The sequence below is a fragment of the Strix aluco genome, chromosome Z (genome assembly GCF_031877795.1).
Source record: "Strix aluco isolate bStrAlu1 chromosome Z, bStrAlu1.hap1, whole genome shotgun sequence".
NCBI lineage: Eukaryota > Metazoa > Chordata > Aves > Strigiformes > Strigidae > Strix > Strix aluco.
In genome coordinates, this window is record NC_133971.1 from 31,416,374 (window position 1) to 31,439,129 (window position 22,756).

Sequence of the window (22,756 nt, forward strand, 5' to 3'; positions counted from 1 at the left end):
TCGTATTCCATAACTAGCAGTCTTGTACTCCTAAACACACTATAGAGACAGAAATCCTTCTAGAACAAAAGTAGAAATATGTGTCCCTGTTAGCTATGTCCCAGATAGCTAAAGCTCAACTAACAGTAACAGCACTTAACATGTGATTGTGTAGGTGTAGTAAAAGCCAACACAAGCTTCATTTCTTTCTAATGAATGGAAAGATTTTGCAAAGTTCTAAACATCTTTAGGGACAATTAATGACACTGACTTGGGTGTTGTGAATTTTTTTCCTATTCTTAGTATGTAAAAAAGAGCGTGGCTGAACCTGAAACAGACATTTTTCTAAAGGATTATACCACATGGTACAGAAAAACATACCAAGTAGTAGGTTGTCCCAAGATAAAACACTGCAGGCCTTACCTATTTACTTAGCTGTTAATGAACATTAAAAGTTTCTTAGGTGGATAGCTGCACACCTGCCTTTTTAAATTGTTTACAAGATCAAAAGCTAATTTTTAGATTTCATTTTATATTATAAAAATAATTCTGATTACTGGAAAAATTTGTGTTTAAGCTTCTATAAATAAAATGAGCATTGAATTGTCACAGATTGTGTCTAAACCTGAGAATAGGTGCATCCTTCCAAACTCAGTGTCCAGGTGTGCTCTGCAGCTGCTTATCTTCTGGAACAAAATTGAATGTGCAATTCCTCCCTTACTCCTTTGTTTTGGAAGGACCTGCATGAACATGTACTATAAGAGGACTTGTGACATTCTCAGTCCAGGCCCATGTACTAAATCATTGGGAAAATAGGGTCTAGGGTGAGTTGTCATGTGTTTTTTTTCCCCTCAGAAATAGCTATACCATCCTTTTAAAATACAGTTATATTAATTCATTTCTATGATACTGCATTCTGTCTGAGTAAACTATATCTATCAATCAGTCACTTGCTCTCCATGGAATAGAAAATTTACAGAATATGTATCTACAAAAACTGACTGTTTTACCCAATGTAGAAACTTCTTTATTATCTTTTTTTATTTTCAGTGGAGATCTACAGGGATATTTCATTAGTCAAAGTTTGAAAATATTTTTCTAATAGGGAAAAAAATGGCTATGAAATTTGCATTCATTAATGAAGACAACAAATTGAGTGACATATGAAAATACATAGTAGTTACTTAAAATACTCTGTCTTGCTAAAGCAAAAGCAGCAGGTTCCTTTTATTTCAATGTTCTGTTCAAAGCATTCTGTTTTCACAAAAAGCTGTTTTGCTAGAAATTCACTGTGGCAGAAAATAGCATTATGCATTTGAGCAGATGCACTGGCTCACTGCGTTAAAGATGGACACCTGGGGTCCTGCTTTAGACTTGCAGAGAATGTGGAAATATTGCAGATAAAAACAGATAGGTAGAAAGTAGGTGAGTGTGCATTTTCAGATTCTCTAATTAACAAACATTTGGTGATATGAGTAGGTGGCTCTTCACATTCTCTTCAGTTACTGATTAAAATGTAGAGATTCTTTTTGTTTCAATTCACATCTCTGTAGGGACCTGAAAACTGAATTTTTACCTTGGAGGTCTTCCCGAAGACCTCTGGGGTCTGTACTGCTGATTACAAGCATCTGTAAGGAATATGGTGTAGTTATCCATTTTTATATGATAATTTTGATCTTGTCTTTCAGTATCTTTTGCTTTGTCCTAGCTTAAAGCACAGTTAAGGTTATTCTTTGCCATACTCATTGTCATATTAATCATAGTTTATCATGCTGTTGTTTCTGCATATTGACAATCACTTGAAAGTAATAACTATGGTTGCTCTTGTTTGAATCTCCACACTTCAAACAAGCTTGTATGTAAATATTCTTTTAAAAATCTTTTATCCTGCTATGTGATTGAAAGCAAACACTTGCAAAATAAGTGTTTCAGATTGTACATGCTGATTACATGATGGTTGGAATAATTTGCCTTACAAACTAATAAGTTATTAGTGCAAAGGCAGTGTCAGTATGAGCAAAACAAACCTCATGAGATCTTAGCAGTGAAATAATATATATATTGTCGTTGACACTCTGCCCTGATAAAGATCTTTGTGTTGTGCCAAACTCAAGTGTCCTGAGTCAGCTTTCAGATGTGTTGGTTTAATTCCTTGAAAAACTCATATTGGAAAATACAGGTGGCAATGCAGATACATGAAGTCATGTTTCAAGACTCAACAGTTCACATGCCTGCTTGAACACTTGCCAGATTGCTAAAAGGCATCTGCTGCTTTGTTGCTTATTGTAATAACCAGACAGGGTACCTGTGCTTTGTACTTTGCCTGAGATGGAGCTAGTAGGCAACTAAGAACTCTCCAAGTTGCATTTCGGGACCTCTCTTCTGCCTACTATATCTTTCAAAAGTATTTGGTAAAACATACATCTTTTCTTGAACAAACACTTTTCTCCTACCAAGTGACTACATTGATTCCACTGCAGTAAATGTGCATGAGTGCTAAACTAAGTATGAAGAGTTTCTTCATACCGAGTTAAAACTTAGTGGTAATTCAGTGCATTTCCTTTCTCCTGCAGCTTGGAAAAATAAGAGGATAAGCACCTCAAAATGTATTTAAAATCAACTGTGTTGATTACTTCTGGTTTTTGTAGTGAGAAAGCCTTCTGTCTTAATTTCTGCTATAAATATTATATATAGTTGTACTGGATGTATTTGCTACATATTAGGTTTTCCTCATGTTTGCTGAATTGAAAAATCAGCAAAAATTAATGTGGAAGAATTATACCTAATCATGTAATAGCAGTATCTTTTGTCTCCAGCATACAGCAAGGAATAGAAATAATGCCCAGCCAATGCATGATGAACCATATTTATTCTAAACATGACATTTCTACAGTATTTAAATTTAAATGGCTTTAGTGAGAGCACTGAAACACAGACTGGCTTCTTTTTGCTAATAGGAACCACAATAATCTCTTTATTACACCTTTTGTGTCTCTGTCATTGGTCTGCTGGTAGTTAATACTGCAAAATCCACACAGCATGGGAAGACGATTAGACTTATGAACTAACTTGACCATGCATAGAAATTACCTAAACACTGAGAACAGACTGAGAACAGATTTTATTAAATTATACTGAACTTTGCATAAACAAAACCAGAGCATACATGTATTTTCTATATGTAGAAATACATACAGAATATTTTCTAACTACCCATACCCTAACTACCGACTGTTTCTTGTACCAAACAGTCTTTTATTACTTGCTTTGGTTACCATATGATATACCAGTTTAAATGAGAATACTTGATAGGATATTTACAACTACTTTAGTAGTCTTTGATGGTAATCATTGAGTACACAGGTTCAAAAAATTATATTTTATGCATTCTATTATGCATCCTAACATCTTTAGGGAGCATATCTGAAGGAAAGAATAGACAGTTATGAAAAATGCAGCTAAGGACAAAGAAGTTGCTCAAACTGTTAACTTTTACATAAAGGGTAGATAAGAGATCACTGCACATATGCAGTCATATTCATAATACTTTGTATTGACAAATGAGAGGACCGTGTTGCTTATTTAAAAATATGATCATGTAGCATTGAGAAATATCACATATTTTGAATTAAAAAGTTCCTAGATACACTTTACTTAGGTCTTCACTTTTTCTTCAACCCATACTTGTGAAGTTTTTCTTGTCTCTGACAAATTACAGAGATCTTTAATTGAAAAGATGATTACTAATTTTCCTTACATTGTTGTTGATAGTTGATGGAAAAGTAATGGTCAAGAGACGAATCTTCAAGGAAAGCAAAGATCCTCTCAAGGTTAAAAGGTGTTAGGTCAGTGCTCATAGATTAAGTGAAACAGATTCAGGTTGAGATGATCTCAGTTAATGAAAACAGTAGATTACAGATAAAAATTAGCCAAGGAACATAGCTGGAAATGATCACAGCAAGCATCGTGACCTTAAATGTGTTCTTTCAAAAGTATGTTAAACAAAATGTATCAGCAATAGCATGGCCAGCAGGGACAGGGAAGTGATCTTACCCCTGTACTCTGCACTGGTGAGGCCGCACCTCGATTCCTGTGTTCAGTTTTGGGTCCCTCACTACAAAAAGGACATTGAATTACTCGAGCGTGTCCAGAGAAGGGCAACGAAGCTGGTGAAGGGTCTGGAGCACATGTCGTACGAGGAGCGGCTGAGGGAACTGGGATTGTTTAGTCTGGAGAAGAGGAGGCTGAGGGGAGACCTCATCGCCCTCTACAACTACCTGAAAGGAGGTTGCAGAGAGCTGGGGATGAGTCTCTTTAACCAAGTAATAAGTGATAGGACAAGAGGTAATGGCCTCAAGTTGCACCAGGGAAGGTTTAGACTGGATATTAGGAAGCATTTCTTTCCAGAAGGGGTTGTTAGGCATTGGAATGGGCTGCCCAGGGAGGTGGTGGAGTCCCCATCCCTGGAGGGGTTTAAGAGTCGGGTCGACATAGCGCTGAGGGATATGGTGTAGTTGGGAACTGTCAGTGTTAGGTTAACGGTTGGACTAGATGATCTTCAAGGTCTTTTCCAACCTAGACGATTCTGTGAAAACGGAAGAAGCTAATGAGTTTCTGGAACTCATTTGCAAACCACTTCGTAAACTCCATCACTTCAGTGTGCAAAGTGTACTGTAGTAAATATATAAAAATAGCTTACGAGAATGCATCCATTTCTTTTGTCCGTTTTCAGCACAACAAAATGAAACTGATCAAACTGAAACAGACTAGTCTCACAAAGTCTCATAGACGAGCACTTGCTAGTTCTTATAGAGTCATGATTTCTGGCAGTGGAAATGTGATGGCTGTGGTAGTAGAAGTTTCCAAGCAGTCTCAAATGGTTTTGTGCAACATATCACCGTGATCCCAGAATCCACAAAAATTTTCAGTGATTTTGTTCAAACCAGATGTTTCTCTGATTGCTGATAGCTAAATTCATCACCACTTAGTTGTGATTCGTTTTCAGCTCTAGATCACACAGTGCTTTATATACAGTATCTTCGGGGCAAAAGGATGTAGAGGGAATTGACAAGAGTTTCCACTTTTACTGAGCATTTGCATCAAGAAGAATAGGATTAATATTTCAAAGAATGAATGAAGATGAACAGAATAAAATTTGTAAAAATTTCACTTTAGGAGAAAACAGTTATCCTTTTCCTTTTTAACTGTTTATGTTCTTAGCCTGTCTGAAGTAAAAAAAATTAGTATTTCTGAGTGAAGCAGTGAAAGCAATAAAACATACTTTGAATCCTAAATATAACAAAGATTCTGTGTTCTTTCCCTTTTTCAGCTCCTTTCCTTTGTGCTGCTAGAAATAGTTCTGTAGAAAGTTAAAACCCAGCTGTTTTAAAGTTGATTTACTAATGTGACCTCCTCACCATTGAAGCTGCTACTTGTAATGAGGTTGTAAATGAAAGGTGAACATGGACCTGCTTGAGTGGGTCCAGAGGAGGCCATGAAGATAATCAGGGCCTGGAGCACCTCTCTTATGAGGACAGGCTGAGAGAGTTGGCGTTGCTCAGCCTGGAGAAGAGAAGGTTCCGGGGAGACCTTATAGCGGCCTCCCAGTACTGAAAGGGGGCCTATGGGAAAGATGGGGAGGGACGCTACCAGGGTGCATAGTGATAGGACAAGGGGTAGGGGTTTTAAACTGAAAGAGGGTAGGTTTAGATTAGACATAAGGCAAAAATTCTTTAATGTGCGGGTGATGAGGCACTGGAACAGGTTGCCTAGACAAGTTGTGGCTGCCCCCTCTCTGGCAGTGTTTAAGGCTGGGCTGGATGGGACTTTGAGCAACCAGGTCTAGTGGAAGGTGTCCCTGCCCGTGGCAGGGGGTTTGAAACTAAATGATCTTTAAGGTCCCTTCCAACCCAAACCATTCTGTGATTCTATGATTAATGGTTCACAGTTACCCAGAAAGCTTGGATATCATGGTGCCTCCATATCACTGTATTAGCTGTATTGTACTGTGAGACTTAGAGCCATGTCATTCTCTGGTGCTGCAGCACAATGTTGTGTATAGCAAATGGACAATGTATGGGGTAGGGGAATCTTTTGTGTGCTATCTCAGTTCCTGCATAAGCATTTAGAAATTTTTAGAGATCACGCATAGATTTACTGGGTCATTAAAAGGGTATTTAGGAGCTAAAGCAACTAAATTATGCTTTGAAATATTATACCTGTTTTCTTCAATAATTTATCAAGATGCTTAGACATATGAATGACATGTTCAAATCAGTGTCAGAAGTTCAAGTCATTATAGTTTAATAAATGGTTTAATTGATTTCTGGACAAGTTTTGAAAAATCTTTTATATGATAGCCAAGTTTTCAAAAATTCACCAATTACTTAGCAGTGCTATATTAGCAAACTGTTGTTATATTTCTTTCTGGAAAAAGCAGCTATAGCTTTTTATATGACATGTCCTTAGATTGAGAGGTGTAATTCCTTCCTTCACCTGACTTTTATAATGTATTATGCCATTAAGACACAATGAAGCATCTTTTAATGGTCCATTAACACAAGAGTTGGATGCACTGTATGGAGAGAAAGAATATCTTCCAGAAGTCTAACTAGTCAAAGAGAAGTTTTGAAAATTGGTATCAAATTCAAACTATATGCTAGGTGTTCTTCCTGTTGTGTGACTTTTTAAATATTGGGCTTTTGTACTTTTCTATATATTGTTGCTGAGACGGTGTTTGATAGGGAACTTTAAATAATTGCCTTTAAAATGAAATCTCTAGTTAGCAGTTTATTTCCCTGTGAATAAGTCCCACATTAAAGAAAAGGGTTGTGATACAAAAACAGAATAAAAAAATTTAAAATTACACTGTGGACAACTGGGCCCATAGGCCCGTAGGGCAAGACTTCATAATTGAATGAAGTTCTGTTACCAGTGAGAGATGATGTTTTTTGGGAAAGAAAAATATGCAGCCAGGTGGCAGAGATGCTGAAAATGATATTTTAAAATTGAACAAAACAGTTTACATGCTAAATGGATCCACTTAGACCAAATAGATGGGTCAGTCCACACACTGGACAGGTAAAATAAACTTTTAAAATTTTTCTTTCTGTAATATGTTTTTATCGGACTGGGCATCACAGTGGAAGAGAGTGCAGCTTGCCCTTCAGTAGCAGTCCTTGCTAAATACTAACACTAAACAAATCAGTTACATGTCCATCAAGGATGTGAAGCATTTCGCAGAGCGGGAAATTAAAAAATGAAACATTTCAAAGAAAAAGACCTGAGGAAAAATCTAACCTCCTTTAAGCCTCTGTGCCTGAAAAGCTGGGTAAAGAGGAAGACATACTGAATAAATTAAAAATATACAAATTAAATGTGTATTTCCACATGAAGCAAAATTTGAGCTGGGTACAGGAAATAGCTGTTCAAAATGAAATCGAATGCTATCCCTAGGTGGTAGTTCTGTTGAAAATAACTAAGACATAAATTTCTTTTTATTCAGATTCTCTTTGAACTGCATTATTTCACTTTTCCTTTTTTTTTTTAATAATATCTTACATTCCAATAAGTAAATAGGATTCAAAGCCTCTCTGTACATGGAATTAGAACTGATACTGCAGAAGAAATTACAGACCTTTGTAATGTTTGCTTATTATTCTGACATAAAAGAATTCCTTGTTCTTATGTAAATTTCCATACACTCCATGATTTGTGGTGAGATTCCTGTATAAGCTTCTCACGGAAGTTTGACGTGCACATGCCAGGTATCTTTGGTCCTCATTTGAGTTTTATATAGTACTAAGCTGCCTTTCTAGGGGTAACCATAGAATGATCTAAGTTCAAAGCAGGAGGAGGAAACCTATCTCAGTTTAAGTTTGAGAGAGTCATATTCTTAAGAGCCATTGGAATCTCAGGAACAAAATTAGTCGTCTGATGTGCAATACATTACTCTGTCCTTTAAGCCATATCCCTTGCTATGTCTTGGCCTCCAATAACATCCACAGCAATAAGACACTCTGCATTAAATAAATACTTAATCTATTGTATTCTTCATCTTAGATGCGTATGGCGACATTTCTGAGGTATGTGAGGGAATTGTGCCTCATATTTGAAAAATATCTATAATCTGAGTCCTTAGGGCAAAACAATTTAAATCTGAATGTGTTTAATGCAGTAATAAAAACCAGTGTTTATTTTCTGAAAGCTATGAGGATAAAATCAAAACCAGTTAAAAACATCTGCTAGTTTAGTTAGTGTTGGGGTGTATGTTTTCTAATGAGCAAAAAATGCATTGTGTGTAAAATTCAGATAATCTGGTAGTAATTTTTATGAAAAGGTTCTGTCTTTTCCCAAATTTTCCTCCCCTTTCCCTCCCTTTCTTCCTTTCCCCTCTTTTCCCTTCTCCCCCTTTCCTACTTTTACTCCCCTTTTCTCTTTTTTTCTTCCTTTCCTCCCTTTTTTTACTTGCCTCTACCCCTGCCTTGTTGACCTTGTCCCCTTCCCCCCACCTTTCTCTCTCTCACCCTCTGCTTTTTTCTACAAACATGAAAAATTCTCAGTCTCTTCCCATGTCTGAGCAAGATAAATGAACTAATTTAAAATATTTTCCATGCCTCATCTGTCCACTCCACAAGCTGTCAATGAGCTTGGATTGGGAGCTTTCATGCCAGTAGTCCACAGTGAGCAGTTGTATTATTTTGAAATAAGAATGTTGTTTCCATGGCAAACTTGGAGGGCTTTGCAACTGTTCTGACATCCACATACTTTTGGGTTTATGCAAGAAAGATGATACTTTATAAGGTTTTTTTTAAGCAAAAGGGCATTTGCCTACCTGTCCAAGATAAAGCCATCATGTTGTTCTTTTATTTTTTTTATGTTTTGAGGGAAAGCAACAGGAAAAAATAAAAGGTGGAGAAAAAAGCAACTAATTTTAAACATGTTATAATTTCAATTTTTGCTTCTGCGTTTTTGCCTACAATGATTTTAACCAATAAGTGTATTAATAGCTAATATGTTAAAATTTAGAGAGAGGAATGGTTTGGCAAATTTTTGTAATGGCTAACTGCTCCAAGACACTGCTCACCCTCTTCTGCAGTAGGATCAATTTTTTCTAAATATTTACTTAGTAAACTTAGTACAGGACTTAGATATGAGAGAAACATTTAGAAATAACTTACTGTTTCTGAGATACTACAAAGTGATTCATTTTAGATTGTGGAATTTTTAAAACTTCTTATACTTAATACATTTTACTATGTCTTAATGTCATAACTTTCTGTACTGCCTTATCACTTTTGCCTGTTCAAATGACACTATTTTCTGGTTAGGTATACTGTTAACATCAACTCTGCTGAAAAATAGAATTTGGCTTTTGGCTGAAAGTTTCAGAAATAATTTTTTCTTTGTAAGCTATGCAGTCCCCTCAGCTTTTCAGAACTGAAAAAAAACTTGCTGTGATGCAGAGCATGTTTAAATTTTGTGTGCCTTGACCCCTTCCTAAAATTAAAAAAAAACCCTTAACCAACCAACAAACAACCCCCAAACAAAAAATATCCCATACCCCTCCACCCTGTAATAACCCCATATTTCCAGTTTTGACTTAATCGGTTGTTTATATGCTATTGTTAGCACCTGGAAATAGCATGACTCACATTTGCTCGCTTTACTGTAGGGTCGCCAGGTAGTTCCTGCCAGTGGCATAACCACACTAAATGGTTTTACTTATCCTTCTTTTCTAGTAGTGTATTCTGTCCAGAATAGCTTGCCTTCAACAGAGAACAACTTGAGAAGCAGCTGTGTCCTCATTCAGTGTACTTCACAAGTATAATATTTTCCTTCCCAGAGGCAAAGTGCATTCACCTACATAATTGGCCATGACCCCTTCTTGCCCAAAGGACATACAGTGAAATCCATTCCCATTTTCTAATCTTTTAGGACACAAAGCAGCACATTACTGTCATGCTAGTAGGTAGATGAAATTTTGATATGTGTGCTTGTATTGTCGTCAGAGGTTTCTGTTTGAGCTTGACAAGATTCTTGTTTCTAAACATTTGAACATGCATGTCTTAAATGCTATATGATTGTCTCTTTACTAGTTTTGTTTTATTTGGGGGTGTGTGGAAATACCTTTTTAGTTTATTGGTATCACCTTATCAACTAGCCATTGTCAGAAGGATAGAGAGTTTATTAGATAAGAGGTGGTGGTACTTCTATTTTGATAAAGACTGTCTTTGTATTTTTTCATTTCGGTAAATTGCTTGCAGGATATGGCTAAGACTATAATCCTTTCAGTGCTGCATCTCAGTGTTCTAATTGAACTGCTATATTATTAAAATGTTAAATTCTCTCTGTATGTATTTATATGAAGTATTACAAAGCAATTATAAAATAAACTATACAGAAACAGTGATCTTCTCTGTACTAAGTATAAATAACAATATTACTTTTCAGAGCAGTGCTTTGCATTAGATGACAATTCATGAAGGAGTGGAGCCTGAAATGTCCATGCAGACTCAAAGTTCTCTATTCATGGTTAAGGACTTTGCTGAGTTGGAGATTCTAGATGTTTCCTCTAACTACTTCATGTAGTCATGCTCTATTTTAGTTGGGGATCTGTCTCTTTTGAAATCTGAATAATACAAAGTCTTCCACTAGAATTTATTTTGATTGACTTTGCAGAAGAGGACCGGGGGATCAGGTGGAGAAGTTAAACCTGATCAGATGGAGAAGTTAAACCTGAATCAGCAGTATGTCCTTGCAGCAAAGAGGGCCAACTGCATCCTGGGCTTGATTTGTAAAACTGTAGCCCACAGGCCCAGGGAATCTATCCATTCTTCCCTTTTATTTGGCATTTTTAAGATGGCACCTGATCTCCTCATTACTGGCATATGGAAGCAAGTCCAGTGAAAAGCCACTGAGATGGCCAGTGCTGAAGCACAGGACATATGCAGAGAGACTGAAGAAACTGGATCTGTTCAGCCTGGGAAAGAGACAGCTTTTTGCAGAGATCTTACTGCTATTTATAATTTATATTTTCGCAGAGATCTTACTGCTATTTCTTTTGCAGAGATCTTACTGCTAGGTAATCAGAGGATAAAGGGAAGATGGAGATGCATGCTTTCTGGAGGTGTGTGGTGGTAGCTTGAGAGGCAAAGAACACAAATCAGAACACGGTAAATTCCAATGTTATGTAAAGAAAGGATTTTCTCACTATGAAAGCTGGTAGTTAAACACTTGAGTAGGTGCTCAGCAAAGTTGAGGGATCTTTGACCTTGGAGATGTTCAAAAATCAGCTGGACAGGCCTTGTGTCACCTGATTTAGGTCTGCTTTGGCAAGGTGTTGGACTACATGGCCTCTGGAGGTCCCCTCTAACCTCTGTTATTCTTTGACTATGGAAATAGTTTAGCTCTCATTTTGCACAGTTGTTTTGTCTCTGCAGTATGTATGTGGGTTAAGAAATATGTGGTTGTGACTGGATGACTGAGTGCAGAAAAGAATCTGAGGATGATCATTGCCTTTAATTTCACAGAATCACAGAATCATTCAGCTTGGAAAAGACCCTTGGGACTGTTGAGTCCAACCATCAGCCCTACTCTGCAAAGTTCTCCCCTACACCATATCCCCCAGCATCTCATCTAAATGACCCTTAAACACATCCGGGGATGGTGACTCCACCACCTCCCTGGGCAGCCTATTCCACTGTCTGACCACTCTTTCTGTGAAAATTTTTTTCCTAATGTCCAGTCTGAACCTCCCCTGTTGCAGTTTAAAGCCATTCCCTCTTGTTCTGTCACTAATTACCTGTGAGAAGAGACCAGCACCAACCTCTCTACAATGTCCTTTCAGGTAGCTGTAGAGAGTGATGAGGTTGCCCCTTAGCCTTCTCTTCCTCAAACTGAACAGTCCCAGCTCTTTCAATCACTCCTCATAGGATCTTTTTCTCCAGGCCCTTCGCCATCTTCATTGCCCTCCTCTGCATTCGCTCCAGCACCTCGATATCTCTCTCATATTGAGGTGCCCAAAACTGGACACAATACTCCAGGTGTGGCCTCACCAGTGCAGAGTACAGGGGGACTATCACCTCCTTACTTCTGCTGGTCACACTATTTCTAATACAAGCCAGGATGCCGTTGGCTTTCTTGGCCACCTGGGCACACTGCCGGCTCATGTTCAGCTGCTTGTCAATTAGAACCCCCAGCTCCTTCTCTTCCAGACAGCTCTCCAGCCACACCTCCCCAAGCCTGTAGCGATGCATGGGGTTGTTGTGGCCCAAGTGCAGGACCTGGCACTTGGCCTTGTTGAAGCTCATCCCGCTGATGTTGGCCCACCGATCCAATCTATCCAAGTCTCTCTGTAGAGCCTCCCTATCTTCATGCAGGTCGACATTCCCGCTTAACTTGGTGTCATCTGCGAACTTACTGATGATACACTCTATGTCCTTATCAAGATCATCAATAAAGATGTTTTTTTTTTTTTTTCTCTCTTTTAACATAGAGTGTAAGGACTCTTTCATTACAGTCACATAATCTGTGCTTCAGAAGAGCTAAGGTTTTTTTTTTTAACTCTACACTGTATGTTTGTCTTTCCTTTCGTATGAATTAAAAAGCTATTGGTACCTTAGCAGTTTCACTGAAATAGTAGATGATTACTGTGTTCATACATAATTTTGGCAAGTCCTGATAATATTTTATCAGCTCGTAAAATTGTATATTAAACCAATATGTATATTTGGTGCCATTTCAAGATCTTTTCATGTTTAATTAAATGACATGACTTGCAAGTTCATTCATTGAGAGTAGACCCCAAACTGTATTGTTTCAGAGTTATTAGACAATAAGGTTAATGTTTCTAATTGCTACTGATGCATAAGTGTTATGTTTACTTCTCTGCTGGAATATATGACTAAGAGAATTTCATCTACATCTAGATAATGCCTGCCATCTTTAATTTGCCGTAGTCCCATGCTGTAGGCAGACTTACTGAGTAGTAGGAAATTACAAATAATTTTCTACAAGCATGGGGTTTTTTTCCTCCATGAGGTACTGGTTGTTACGTTTGAAGTACCAGAGGGATGCAAAATAGTCTCTTGATACTTTATCTAACAACATTCTTAATTTTTTATATAATTTTCTAAACATGCTGAACAAAGTGGAATAGATGACCTAAGAAACTCTTTTTCTTCACGTGTTCTGATTCTAAGCCCTGTCAGTTTCATAGCTGAAATATTGGCTTAATCAGGAATAAAAGGAAACATCAAATGAAAAAAGTAATGAGCTTGTTTCCATAGAAACACACTATGCTCTCTGCCAAAATTAAGTGCTGACTTTGTATTCTGAAAGATGTGCAAACAACATGTGCTCACTGATCTGCAGATAATGTGTCAAATGTCTTCATAGTATGCATCTTCTGATTGTGTTGTGCATCGTTAACAAATCTTTGTGCCAGTACCTTGCTACCAACTCTTGCAGTATGACTAGGCTGTAATCTTTTCTCACTTCTAATCCATGTTATGGCTTTGGACTGGAGAAAGAAAAGATTAGTTTCAGTGTGCATTTTATACTGTATGTCTCAAGTTATAACAGCTGATAAGCTGGTGAAGCTCCTGCCAATATTCTCTGTGAAATCTTTGCTCTGTGAAAATCTATGGGTATTTTACTACTGGTTACAGTAGGACCAACATTTCATATCTAGAATGTGATCATAACAGAAAAATTGCTTGTCTGGTAATATAAATTCTGAAGCAAAGCAGATTCATTATGAAATGCAGAGGTGATAAGGCACATAGGGAAAAAAGTTATGCATGATTTTTCATTAATTTCCTAAACTTTACAATGGTGTCTCTGTCTTAGTGTTTATTTCCGATGATACCTAGAAGGCCAAAAATGCCAAATATATAAGAGGATAAGCATATACAATTCAGTTACTGGCTAGTAGTTAGTAACCATCTGCAGCAGTACAAGAGATCCTAGGGGTTGATTTTTGGTAATATTTGAAGATTTAATAATTTTTAGAGGCTCTCTTGAAATAGCTTCTTTTTGTAGAGTTTAATGCCTTTCTATACTGAGCTTCTTCACATAAGTCATTCTTCTTGCCAAGGCATAGAAATTCTTTTGGGAGAAATCAATACTCCAGATTGTTTCCTAAAATCCAGCCCTGGCTTTCTGCTGCAACCTCAGCTTGTGCTTATTTTCATAAATCCTTGCATCAGAAAGCAGTGTTATGGTGTTTAATTCATGATCTTGTTAGGGACTGGAATTTTGTTTTGTAAATATTACTGGTTTTGAGGGAACCAATATCAAATTCTTTATATAAGGATGCATAAAAATTATTATGAAAGCTATCAGTGGCTTTCTTCTGCAAAATACTGGCATCCAGTTTCCTCAGACTTGTTCTTTAAAACCCATTCTGTTTATGTATTTGTAACCTATTGCCATTAAAGAGCTATTCCATGATTATGAAATCCATTTGCAGCAGAATATTTTTCATTTTGGGGGAAAAAAGAGGTCATTTCACCATCTAGAAAATTGCAGTGCATTGTTCTGTCCTATATTCTTAATCTCCAGTTATATAAACAATTTATTCTCCAATTCATTTTGCATCTGAATCTCTGATTAAGATTGATCCTCAACTGCTTCCCCATTTGTCTCTGCTTTGCACTGATATCTAACAAGCATTAAGTCAAAATGGCATTCTTTCTAGCTATATAGGATGTTGAATTTGCTTTAGCTGATAGGAGTGGCTGTAGTTTCAGGCTACTGAAAAACTGTCAGTTGTGCATTGAATTAGCATGGTTGTATTTCAGTAAATGTGTTCATAGTATGTCAAGCATGTTAATTTCACAAGTAGCAGTCTTAAATTCCTACATATGATGTTCCCCCAGACAGAGTGGTGTTTAGATTCTATCCTCTGCAGGAGTGGTTCAAGACTGGTTCCATTCTATACAATTCTTTCATTTTACAAACTTATAAAAGTCAGACTTCAGGCAAGGGTGGGACGGAGAGTGAAACCTCGGTCTTCACAGGTGGCGATTCCCTCTCTTCTGTCGTAACTTTGATGCCTTTTTCCTTTGGTCACTTTCAGGGATTTATTGTTTGTTCTTTTTACATTCATATTATCTTTTCTTTTTTTTTTTATGTATCACCATACTATAAAAAATAATATTAACAAGGGGAAAAAAAGGTGAAAAAATTAATTTAAATTCATATGCTCTAAAGCCTGGAGTGAGAGTATGAGGAATACATTATTAGTTAGAAGTTAGGGAGTGAAAGAATTGCCAGTATGGGTCAGACACAGCACAGTTCAATTTACTGCTTACAGGTAATACACAGCTTGGTATGTAGCTCAACTAAGGTTCCAAAAGTCTGTGCAAAGCAGATTTTTATAGTTTGCTCTGCTTTTGTCTGTGTTTTCTGATTTTATTAATCAAATATGGCAGATTAACTGTTTGACTTGTATTTTCAAAGATGAAGGAACTGTTTCTCATATCTCTGAATGCGGCCAGGCTGCCTGATACAGTTATGCATGCTGCGAATTTGCTTGTACACATGACTTTCATTTGTGCATATGTGTACTTTTGAAAATTCATGCCTAAGTTTGAGACTCATTGTAAAACTGAGGTACATCTGCATCATCCCTTTCAGTGTCATACATGTACAAAGGACTCAGCATCTTACAAATAATAGGAAACATTTCATTATCTGTCAGCCTTGATTCTTTTCATGCTTTCTGAAAGAAGACGGATTTTCAGAATTTTTCTGGTACTCTGTAAGCACAGGGAATTTTTTTTTTCCTGCATAACAGTAACTTTTTTCCTCCCTGTTCATATCCATGATTTATTATCACAGAATCACAGAATCGTCTAGGTTGGAAAGGACCTTGAAGATCATCTAGTCCAACCATTAGCCTAGCACTGACAGATCCCAACTACACCATATCCCCAAGCATCATGTCAGCCCTACTCTTAAACACCTCCAGGGATGGGGACTCCACCACTGCCCTGGGCAGCCCATTCCAACGCCTAACAACGCCTTCTGGAAAGAAATACTTCCTCATATCCAGTCTAAAACTTCCCTGGTGCAACTTGAGGCCATTACCTCTTGTCTTATTGCTTGTTACTTGGTTAAAGAGACTCATCCCCAGCTCTCTGCAACCTCCTTTCAGGTAGTTGTAGAGGGCGATGAGGTCTCCCCTCAGCCTCCTCTTCTCCAGACTAAACAACCCCAGTTCCCTCAGCCGCTCCTTGTACGACATGTGCTCCAGACCCTTCACCAGCTTCGTTGCCCTTCTCTGGACACGCTCGAGTCATTCAATGTCCTTTTTGTAGTGAGGGGCCCAAAACTGAACACAGGAATCGAGGTGCGGCCTCACCAGTGCCGAGTACAGGGGCACGATCACTTCCCTGTCCCTGCTGGCCACGCTATTGCTGATACAAGCCAGGATGCCATTGGCCTTCTTGGCCACCTGGGCACACTGCTGGCTCCTGTTCAGCCAGCTGTCAATCAACACCCCCAGGTCCCTCTCTGACTGGCAGCTCTCCAGCCACTCCTCCCCAAGCCTGTAGCGCTGCTGGGGGTTGTTGTGGCCCAAGTGCAGCACCCGGCATTTGGCCTTATTGAAAGTCCTCCAGTTGGCCTTAGCCCATCACTCCAGCCTTTCCAGATCTCTCTGCAGAGCCTCCCTACCCTCGAGCAGATCAACACTCCCACCCAACTTGGTGTCATCTGCAAACTTACTGAGGGTGCACTCAATCCCCTCGTCTAGATCATCAGTAAAGATGTTAAACAGGAGTGGCCCCAAAACCGAGCCCTGGGGCACACCACTCGTGACCGGCCGCCAACCAGGTTTAACTCTGTTCACCACAACTCTTTGGGCCCGGCCAGCCAGACAGTTTTTTACCCAGCAAAGCGTGTGCCCATCCAAGCCACGAGTGGCCAGTTTCGCCAGGAGAATGCTGTGGGAAACGGTGTCAAAGGCCTTACTGAAGTCGAGGTAAACTACATCCACAGCCTTTCCCTCATCCAACAAGCAGGTCGCCTTGTCATAGAAGGAGATCAGGTTTGTCAAGCAGGACCTGCCTTTCATAAACCCATGCTGACTGGGCCTGATCATCTGGTTGTCCCGCACGTGTTGTATGATGGTACTCAGGATGAGCTGCTCCATCAGCTTCCCAGGCACCGACGTCAAGCTGACAGGCCTGTAATTTCCCGGATCATCCCTCCGACCTTTCTTATAGATAGGTGTCAACATTGGCCAGTTTCCAATCCGTCAGGACCTCCCCGGTCAGCCAGGACTGCTGGTAAATGATGGAAAGTGCCTTGGTGAACACCCCAGCCAGCTCCTTCAGCACCCTCGGGTGTATTCCATCAGGTCCCGTAGACTTGTGTGTGTCTTATGTGATGCAGTAGGTCACTGACTATCTCCTCCTGGATTGCAGGGGAGTTGTTCTCCCAGTCTCTGTCTTCTGGCTGAGGAGGCTGGATTCCCTCAGTACAACTAGTCTTGTTATTAAAGACTGAGGCAAAGAAGGCATTAAGGACTTCAGCCTTCTCCTCATCACTTGTTACCATGTTTCCTCCTGCATGTAGCAGGGGATGAAGAGTCTCCCTGCTCTTTCTTTTGCTACTGACATACTTATAGAAACATTTGTTATCCTTGATTGCTGAAGCCAGGGTAAATTCCAGCTGGGCTTTAGACCTTCTGATTTCTGCCCTGCATAGCCTCACAGCATCTTTATAATCACTGTGAGTGGCTAGTCTCTTCTTCCAAAGGCTGTAAACTTTCCTTTTCTCACTGAGTTCCAGCCAAAGCTCCCTGTTCAGCCAGGGTGGTCTTCTCTGTTGCCGGCTTGTCTTGCAGCACCTGGGGGCCACCTGCTCCTGAGCCATTAAGACTTCCTTCTTAAAGAGTGCCCAGCCTTCTTGGACCCCTATACCCTTCAGGATCACCTCCCTAGGGATCCTTTCAAGCAGGTGCCTAAACAAGACAAAGTCAGCCCTTTGGAAGTGCAGGATGTCAGTTCTGCTTAGCTCTCTCCTGGCCTCTCTAAGAATAGAGAACTCTATTATTTCATGATCGCTGTGCCCTAGTTGTCCTCTGACCGCCACATCATCCACCTGTCCTTCTCTGTTCACAAAGAGGAGATCCAACAGGGCACCTTCTCTGGTTCGTTCTCTCACCAGTTGCATCAGGAAGTTGTCTCCTGCACATTCCAGGACTCTCTGGGACTGGTCCCGCTCTGCTGTGTTGTATTTCCATCAGATGTCTGGGAAGTTAAAGTCTCCCACAAGAAGAGTTTACGAGTGGAGCACAAGAGATTAACGTGTGTTTGGACTTAACTGATGTAACATGTACTTTCCTTGTATCTGGCAGTGAGTTGGATTCAGTTCATGGTTAAAACATAGGAAGTATTTTGAATTTCTTCATGTGACTTGAAGTCTGCATTCACACAATTACATATGGCCAAACAGTATCCTTTTATATAAGAGTAAATCTGAGGTAATTTCACTTTTCATGAGTATTACTGTAATTTTACACCATCATGACAAAAATAACACTATAGTCAACAGTAATTTGATGGCATTATTTTAAATTAATTTTTTCAGTACTTTCAAGTTGCAACTGTGAAAAGTACCTGTGAGAAATAACTTTTCTTACAGTACATCACTTTGTCTAATACATTCTTATTAAGTTATCTTATGCTTGAAGAGAACAGAGAAGATGGTCTCTTTTATATGGAAGGGTGAAGTTTTGCTCTAATTTCTGTGGATTTGGCCATCCCATTTAATGTGTTAAATTTTCAGTTTTCCTGACTGCACTTCCAGCTTCCCTTCCAGCATCTCTCACTGTCCTCATACTGCTTTTTATTTTCCTCACCTTTTCCACTTCTGAAAGGTGATAAGCCTTAAAATATTAAAATAGAGGTACAATTGTACATATATATATGTAAGTGCATCTTTTTCTAAAGCATTACTCATGTAATGTTTTAGATTTCTGCATCTCCCAAGTTTTCATGATAATTTAGTAAGGTTCTGAAGAAAGTTAAAGCCACATTGTAATGTTTGCATATTTGCTGCCTTGCACAAGTGCAGCCAATAATTTAAGGGGATAAGCATTTCCTGACGTAAGATACTTCCTTCAGTTACTGCTAGTTTAGCTGCACTTTACTTTTTTTATCCCTTTTCCCCATTCTCTACATTTTGTTTGAATTGCATTTTTGGAGTGTTTTAGTCAGAATACACAGCCCTTTTTTTTTTTTTTTTTTTGTTTCATACTTCAGTCTTTCTTCTTTCGCTAAACTGAGTGGTGAACTTGTGCGTATATCTGTGTGAAAAAGCATTGAAAAGGAGCTGTGTATTTGAATTAACTCAGTGGCTAGACTTTACATGTAATAGCTTTTAATTGCATTTTCTTTCTGGAGTTCCCATTTTTCTTTGCTCTGAATTTGTGTGTATAAAAAAATCCTTAAGCTCTGTTGAGAAACAGTTACTTGACTTACCTGAAAATGGCTTCATGCACATGAATACAAATGCACAACAAGATATCAGCATATCAGTGAAGTCTCTGGAGCATTTCTTTTTGGTGAAATCATCTTTACCTCTTACTGGGTTTTCAGACCTGATGATGCAGCAGACTGAGCTGAGTTCTGGTCCTTTTAGTGAGTGATAGGTAAAATTTGTAACTCAGTTTCAAATGCAAGATGCTACTCTTGTTTCTGCTTGTGCAAAGCCATGCAGGCTGTTGGCTTTCTGAGGGTGGGTATGAGGGCAGAACTTGAAGAGTTTTTCACATTCAGAATGATGTGTGAACTAGAACCCTGCATGACCAATGAGCTTGACAGGACTAATGCAAAAAGCATTGTTTCAAGTCACAAACTGAGTGCCAGAAGTGCTGAACTACACAATAAAATATCTGCAGATTTTCTTTAGAATATGGAAATTAATAAACAATAGAACAAAATTCTCTGGTAAACTGTGAAGAAGAATTTGATGTGAGTTAATTTGAAATACTTTGAATTATTAACCATACAGTAAAAATAAATTATTTTTATTCATGTTTCCAGCATAGGTAGACAAGACGGCGTTTAACAAAATCAGTGATTAGAAAATTTAGAACAAATGGAAGTAATCACTATTTTGGTAGTATGCTTTCAAATTATTGAATTCACTGTTTTGTGTCATTAAATAAAATGTCTGTATTTTGGAATAGCTGAGGTAATTTTATGATCATCAATAGCATCTGCATTTTTGTTAGCCATGGTGAGAGTTATCAGAGGATAGTTCCCATGTGTGATATAACACAGTTGTCCATAGAAGTTACTAAACTAATTATTCTATCTGGTGTGTGTTAGTGTCTTTTGGTGGCAAGATACTGGTCTTCTTGTACTTGGTCTTTTTTGGTATGGTGGAACTTATTTCCCGGACTTAGATCACCTAGCTCATGTCCCTTCATTTGTTTCATATAGGCCACTTGCTCATGTCACTTACAAAATAGTGACAATATTTTGATGTCGTCTCCATTTTGGCAAAAGGAAAAAAAAGTGTTATGTCTTGACACTGGCAAGGCTGTTGACATGATTTTTAATATATGAAGTGGGGAAATATAGCTTACTCAATCACTGCTATATTAAATACACAACCAATGACAACCAGACTAGAAAAAATTAAAAGAGGCTTAGGAATAGCCTTCAGCTGTGGAATTATGCAAAGACTTGAGATAAAACATTTCTAACTTTGAGGAGATTTATCCACTGTAACAGGTTATCTGAGGATGTTGTAGAAACCATTTCATTAACATGTTAGATTAGCCACCTCCCAAAGACTAAGTATATATTTAGTCCAACTTCAAAATAGGGGGCTAGGTTAAATGATGTGTGGAAGTCCTGTCTAGCCCTACATTTCTTTGGACCTATTCTGTTTATTTTTGAGTCTTACTGTTACTTTTTGCAGAATTATGTATAGGTTTTTTGATTTATGCATTTTAGGAGGAGCACATTAATTTTCAGAGAAGTATGGAAATCGGAATTAAACTTTGAAATAGCTATCTATATATCAGTTCATATCATCTTCACATTAACGTAAAAAAGGCAAAAATGTTATCTATTAATTATCATATTACTACATTACCGTGTAATTCATAAATGCTGGTTCTTTTGCCATGCATATTGCAAGGTATAAAATGTAATCAGTGAAGCACAAATAACTTTTCAGTCCTTGAGGTATTTGCAGAAGTCAATGGAGTTGGGGTGATAATTATTCTGTTTACTTTGCTTCTACAGAAATGTATCTTCTGCGGACAGAGAATTAAGAAAATCTCTGGTGCCTGTGTTCAGTGTTCATATGGACGCTGCCCGGCCTCCTTCCATGTTACCTGTGCCCATGCTGCAGGAGTGCTGATGGAACCTGTTGACTGGCCATATGTTGTCTACATCACATGTTTCAGGCACAAGATCAACCAAAATGCAGTAAGGAATTTGTTTCCTTATTCGTTAAAAGATGGAATTGCAGAATTAAAGTATAATTCCAGAGAAAACAGAAGAAAGGACCCACACTATGTATTATAATTGCTCCATCTATCAGATTTCCATACATAGCAAACTATTACATCTTAAAGGTTTTTTCTTATGCCATTACCTGGGAGAAATGATACTTGATATGCCTAACACGTTTTTGCATTAGAGTAATTGTTGAATGTATTGTTTTGACAGCCAGAACAAATCTTTTGAGTTTTCTGTTTTGTTAACCTGGAGTGTATTACAAATACCCAGATCACAGTACCTTGCAAATACTCATAGATACTGCGAGATATATACACTATATCCGTAAATTCTTTATTCCACAGCTGGTGTCTTGCAAATATCCAATTATAATTATTCTGTCATCTGGCAAAGTAACACTGGTATGTCATGAAAATTCATGTTATTACTGTGCCTTTGTATTTCTAGCCTGTGCTGAGGAGGAACCTTTAATTTTAGATGAGACACATGAAGAATTAGTTTAATGTTTTTTATTTGAATGAATTGTTACTATCTCAGTAAGAGAGAGCTCTTGCCATTTATCTTGAGCTTCTAAAACTGTATTTTGTTTCCTAGCAAACCAGAAGGATTTAATGTAGTCTTATTAAGCAAATAACTTAGTAAGTTAGTCAAGAATTTGCAAGGTACAAACTTTTTATCTCCTTTATAAATGACAAAAATGAACCCAGGTAATGTCTGTATAATATATGTCTTTCTTTCAAGAGGTTGTCAGTGAATCCTTGGTGTTAATGACAAGACTACTCAAGAGTAAGATTTTCTTTCAAGCATAGTAAAATGTAATGCCTCCCAACAAGAGTAATCAGTCCTGAGTGTTCAATCTGCTGGTGGTTATTAAAAGGGGAAACAAATTGTGTGTCCCTGTTTAAAACTTCCACAAACTGTTAATCCTTTTAAAGATTTTTGTTTTCCAGAATTAATTAGCATGTGAAAACAGTACATTTCATGTGATTTTAGTTTCTTCAGACATTTTTCAAGAAAATGAATTGGTTTGAAAAAGAAAGTTCTATCTGTAGAGGCAACTTAAGATACATTTCTTGGCTTTCCTGGAAAACATTATCATTAGTTGAAAATAACTGTGTTAAAATCATGGCCAGTAAAAATAGGGCTGTTCTTCCCAAATATTTTCTAGTATTTGTCTGGGACAAGTCTTTATATTGTAGCTGGAATTGCAACAGTAGCTGGGAAATCATTCCCTGATCAAATAGGACTTTCTGCGTAATACTTTCTTCTATTACCGCTTCATA

General features: G+C 38.1%; 1 protein-coding gene across 12 annotated transcripts in view; it reads left to right on the plus strand.

Moving 5' to 3' along the window:
* Positions 1-22,756, plus strand: part of KDM4C (lysine demethylase 4C) — a 272,586-nt gene that overhangs the window by 217,995 nt on the left and 31,835 nt on the right. For 10 of the 12 annotated variants that reach the window (XR_012621500.1, XR_012621501.1, XR_012621502.1 and 7 more), the window contains one exon: positions 21,255-21,440. The exons of 1 other annotated variant lie outside the window; for it this stretch is intronic. Coding sequence is in view for 6 of the 11 variants with exons in the window: in XM_074811526.1 (XP_074667627.1) it covers positions 21,255-21,440 (186 nt within the window). In the remaining 5 variants the exon portion in view is untranslated. Of the gene's footprint in view, positions 1-11,047; positions 11,083-21,254; positions 21,441-22,756 lie in introns of those variants that run through there. One more of the 12 variants, XM_074811533.1, reaches the window with a different exon arrangement.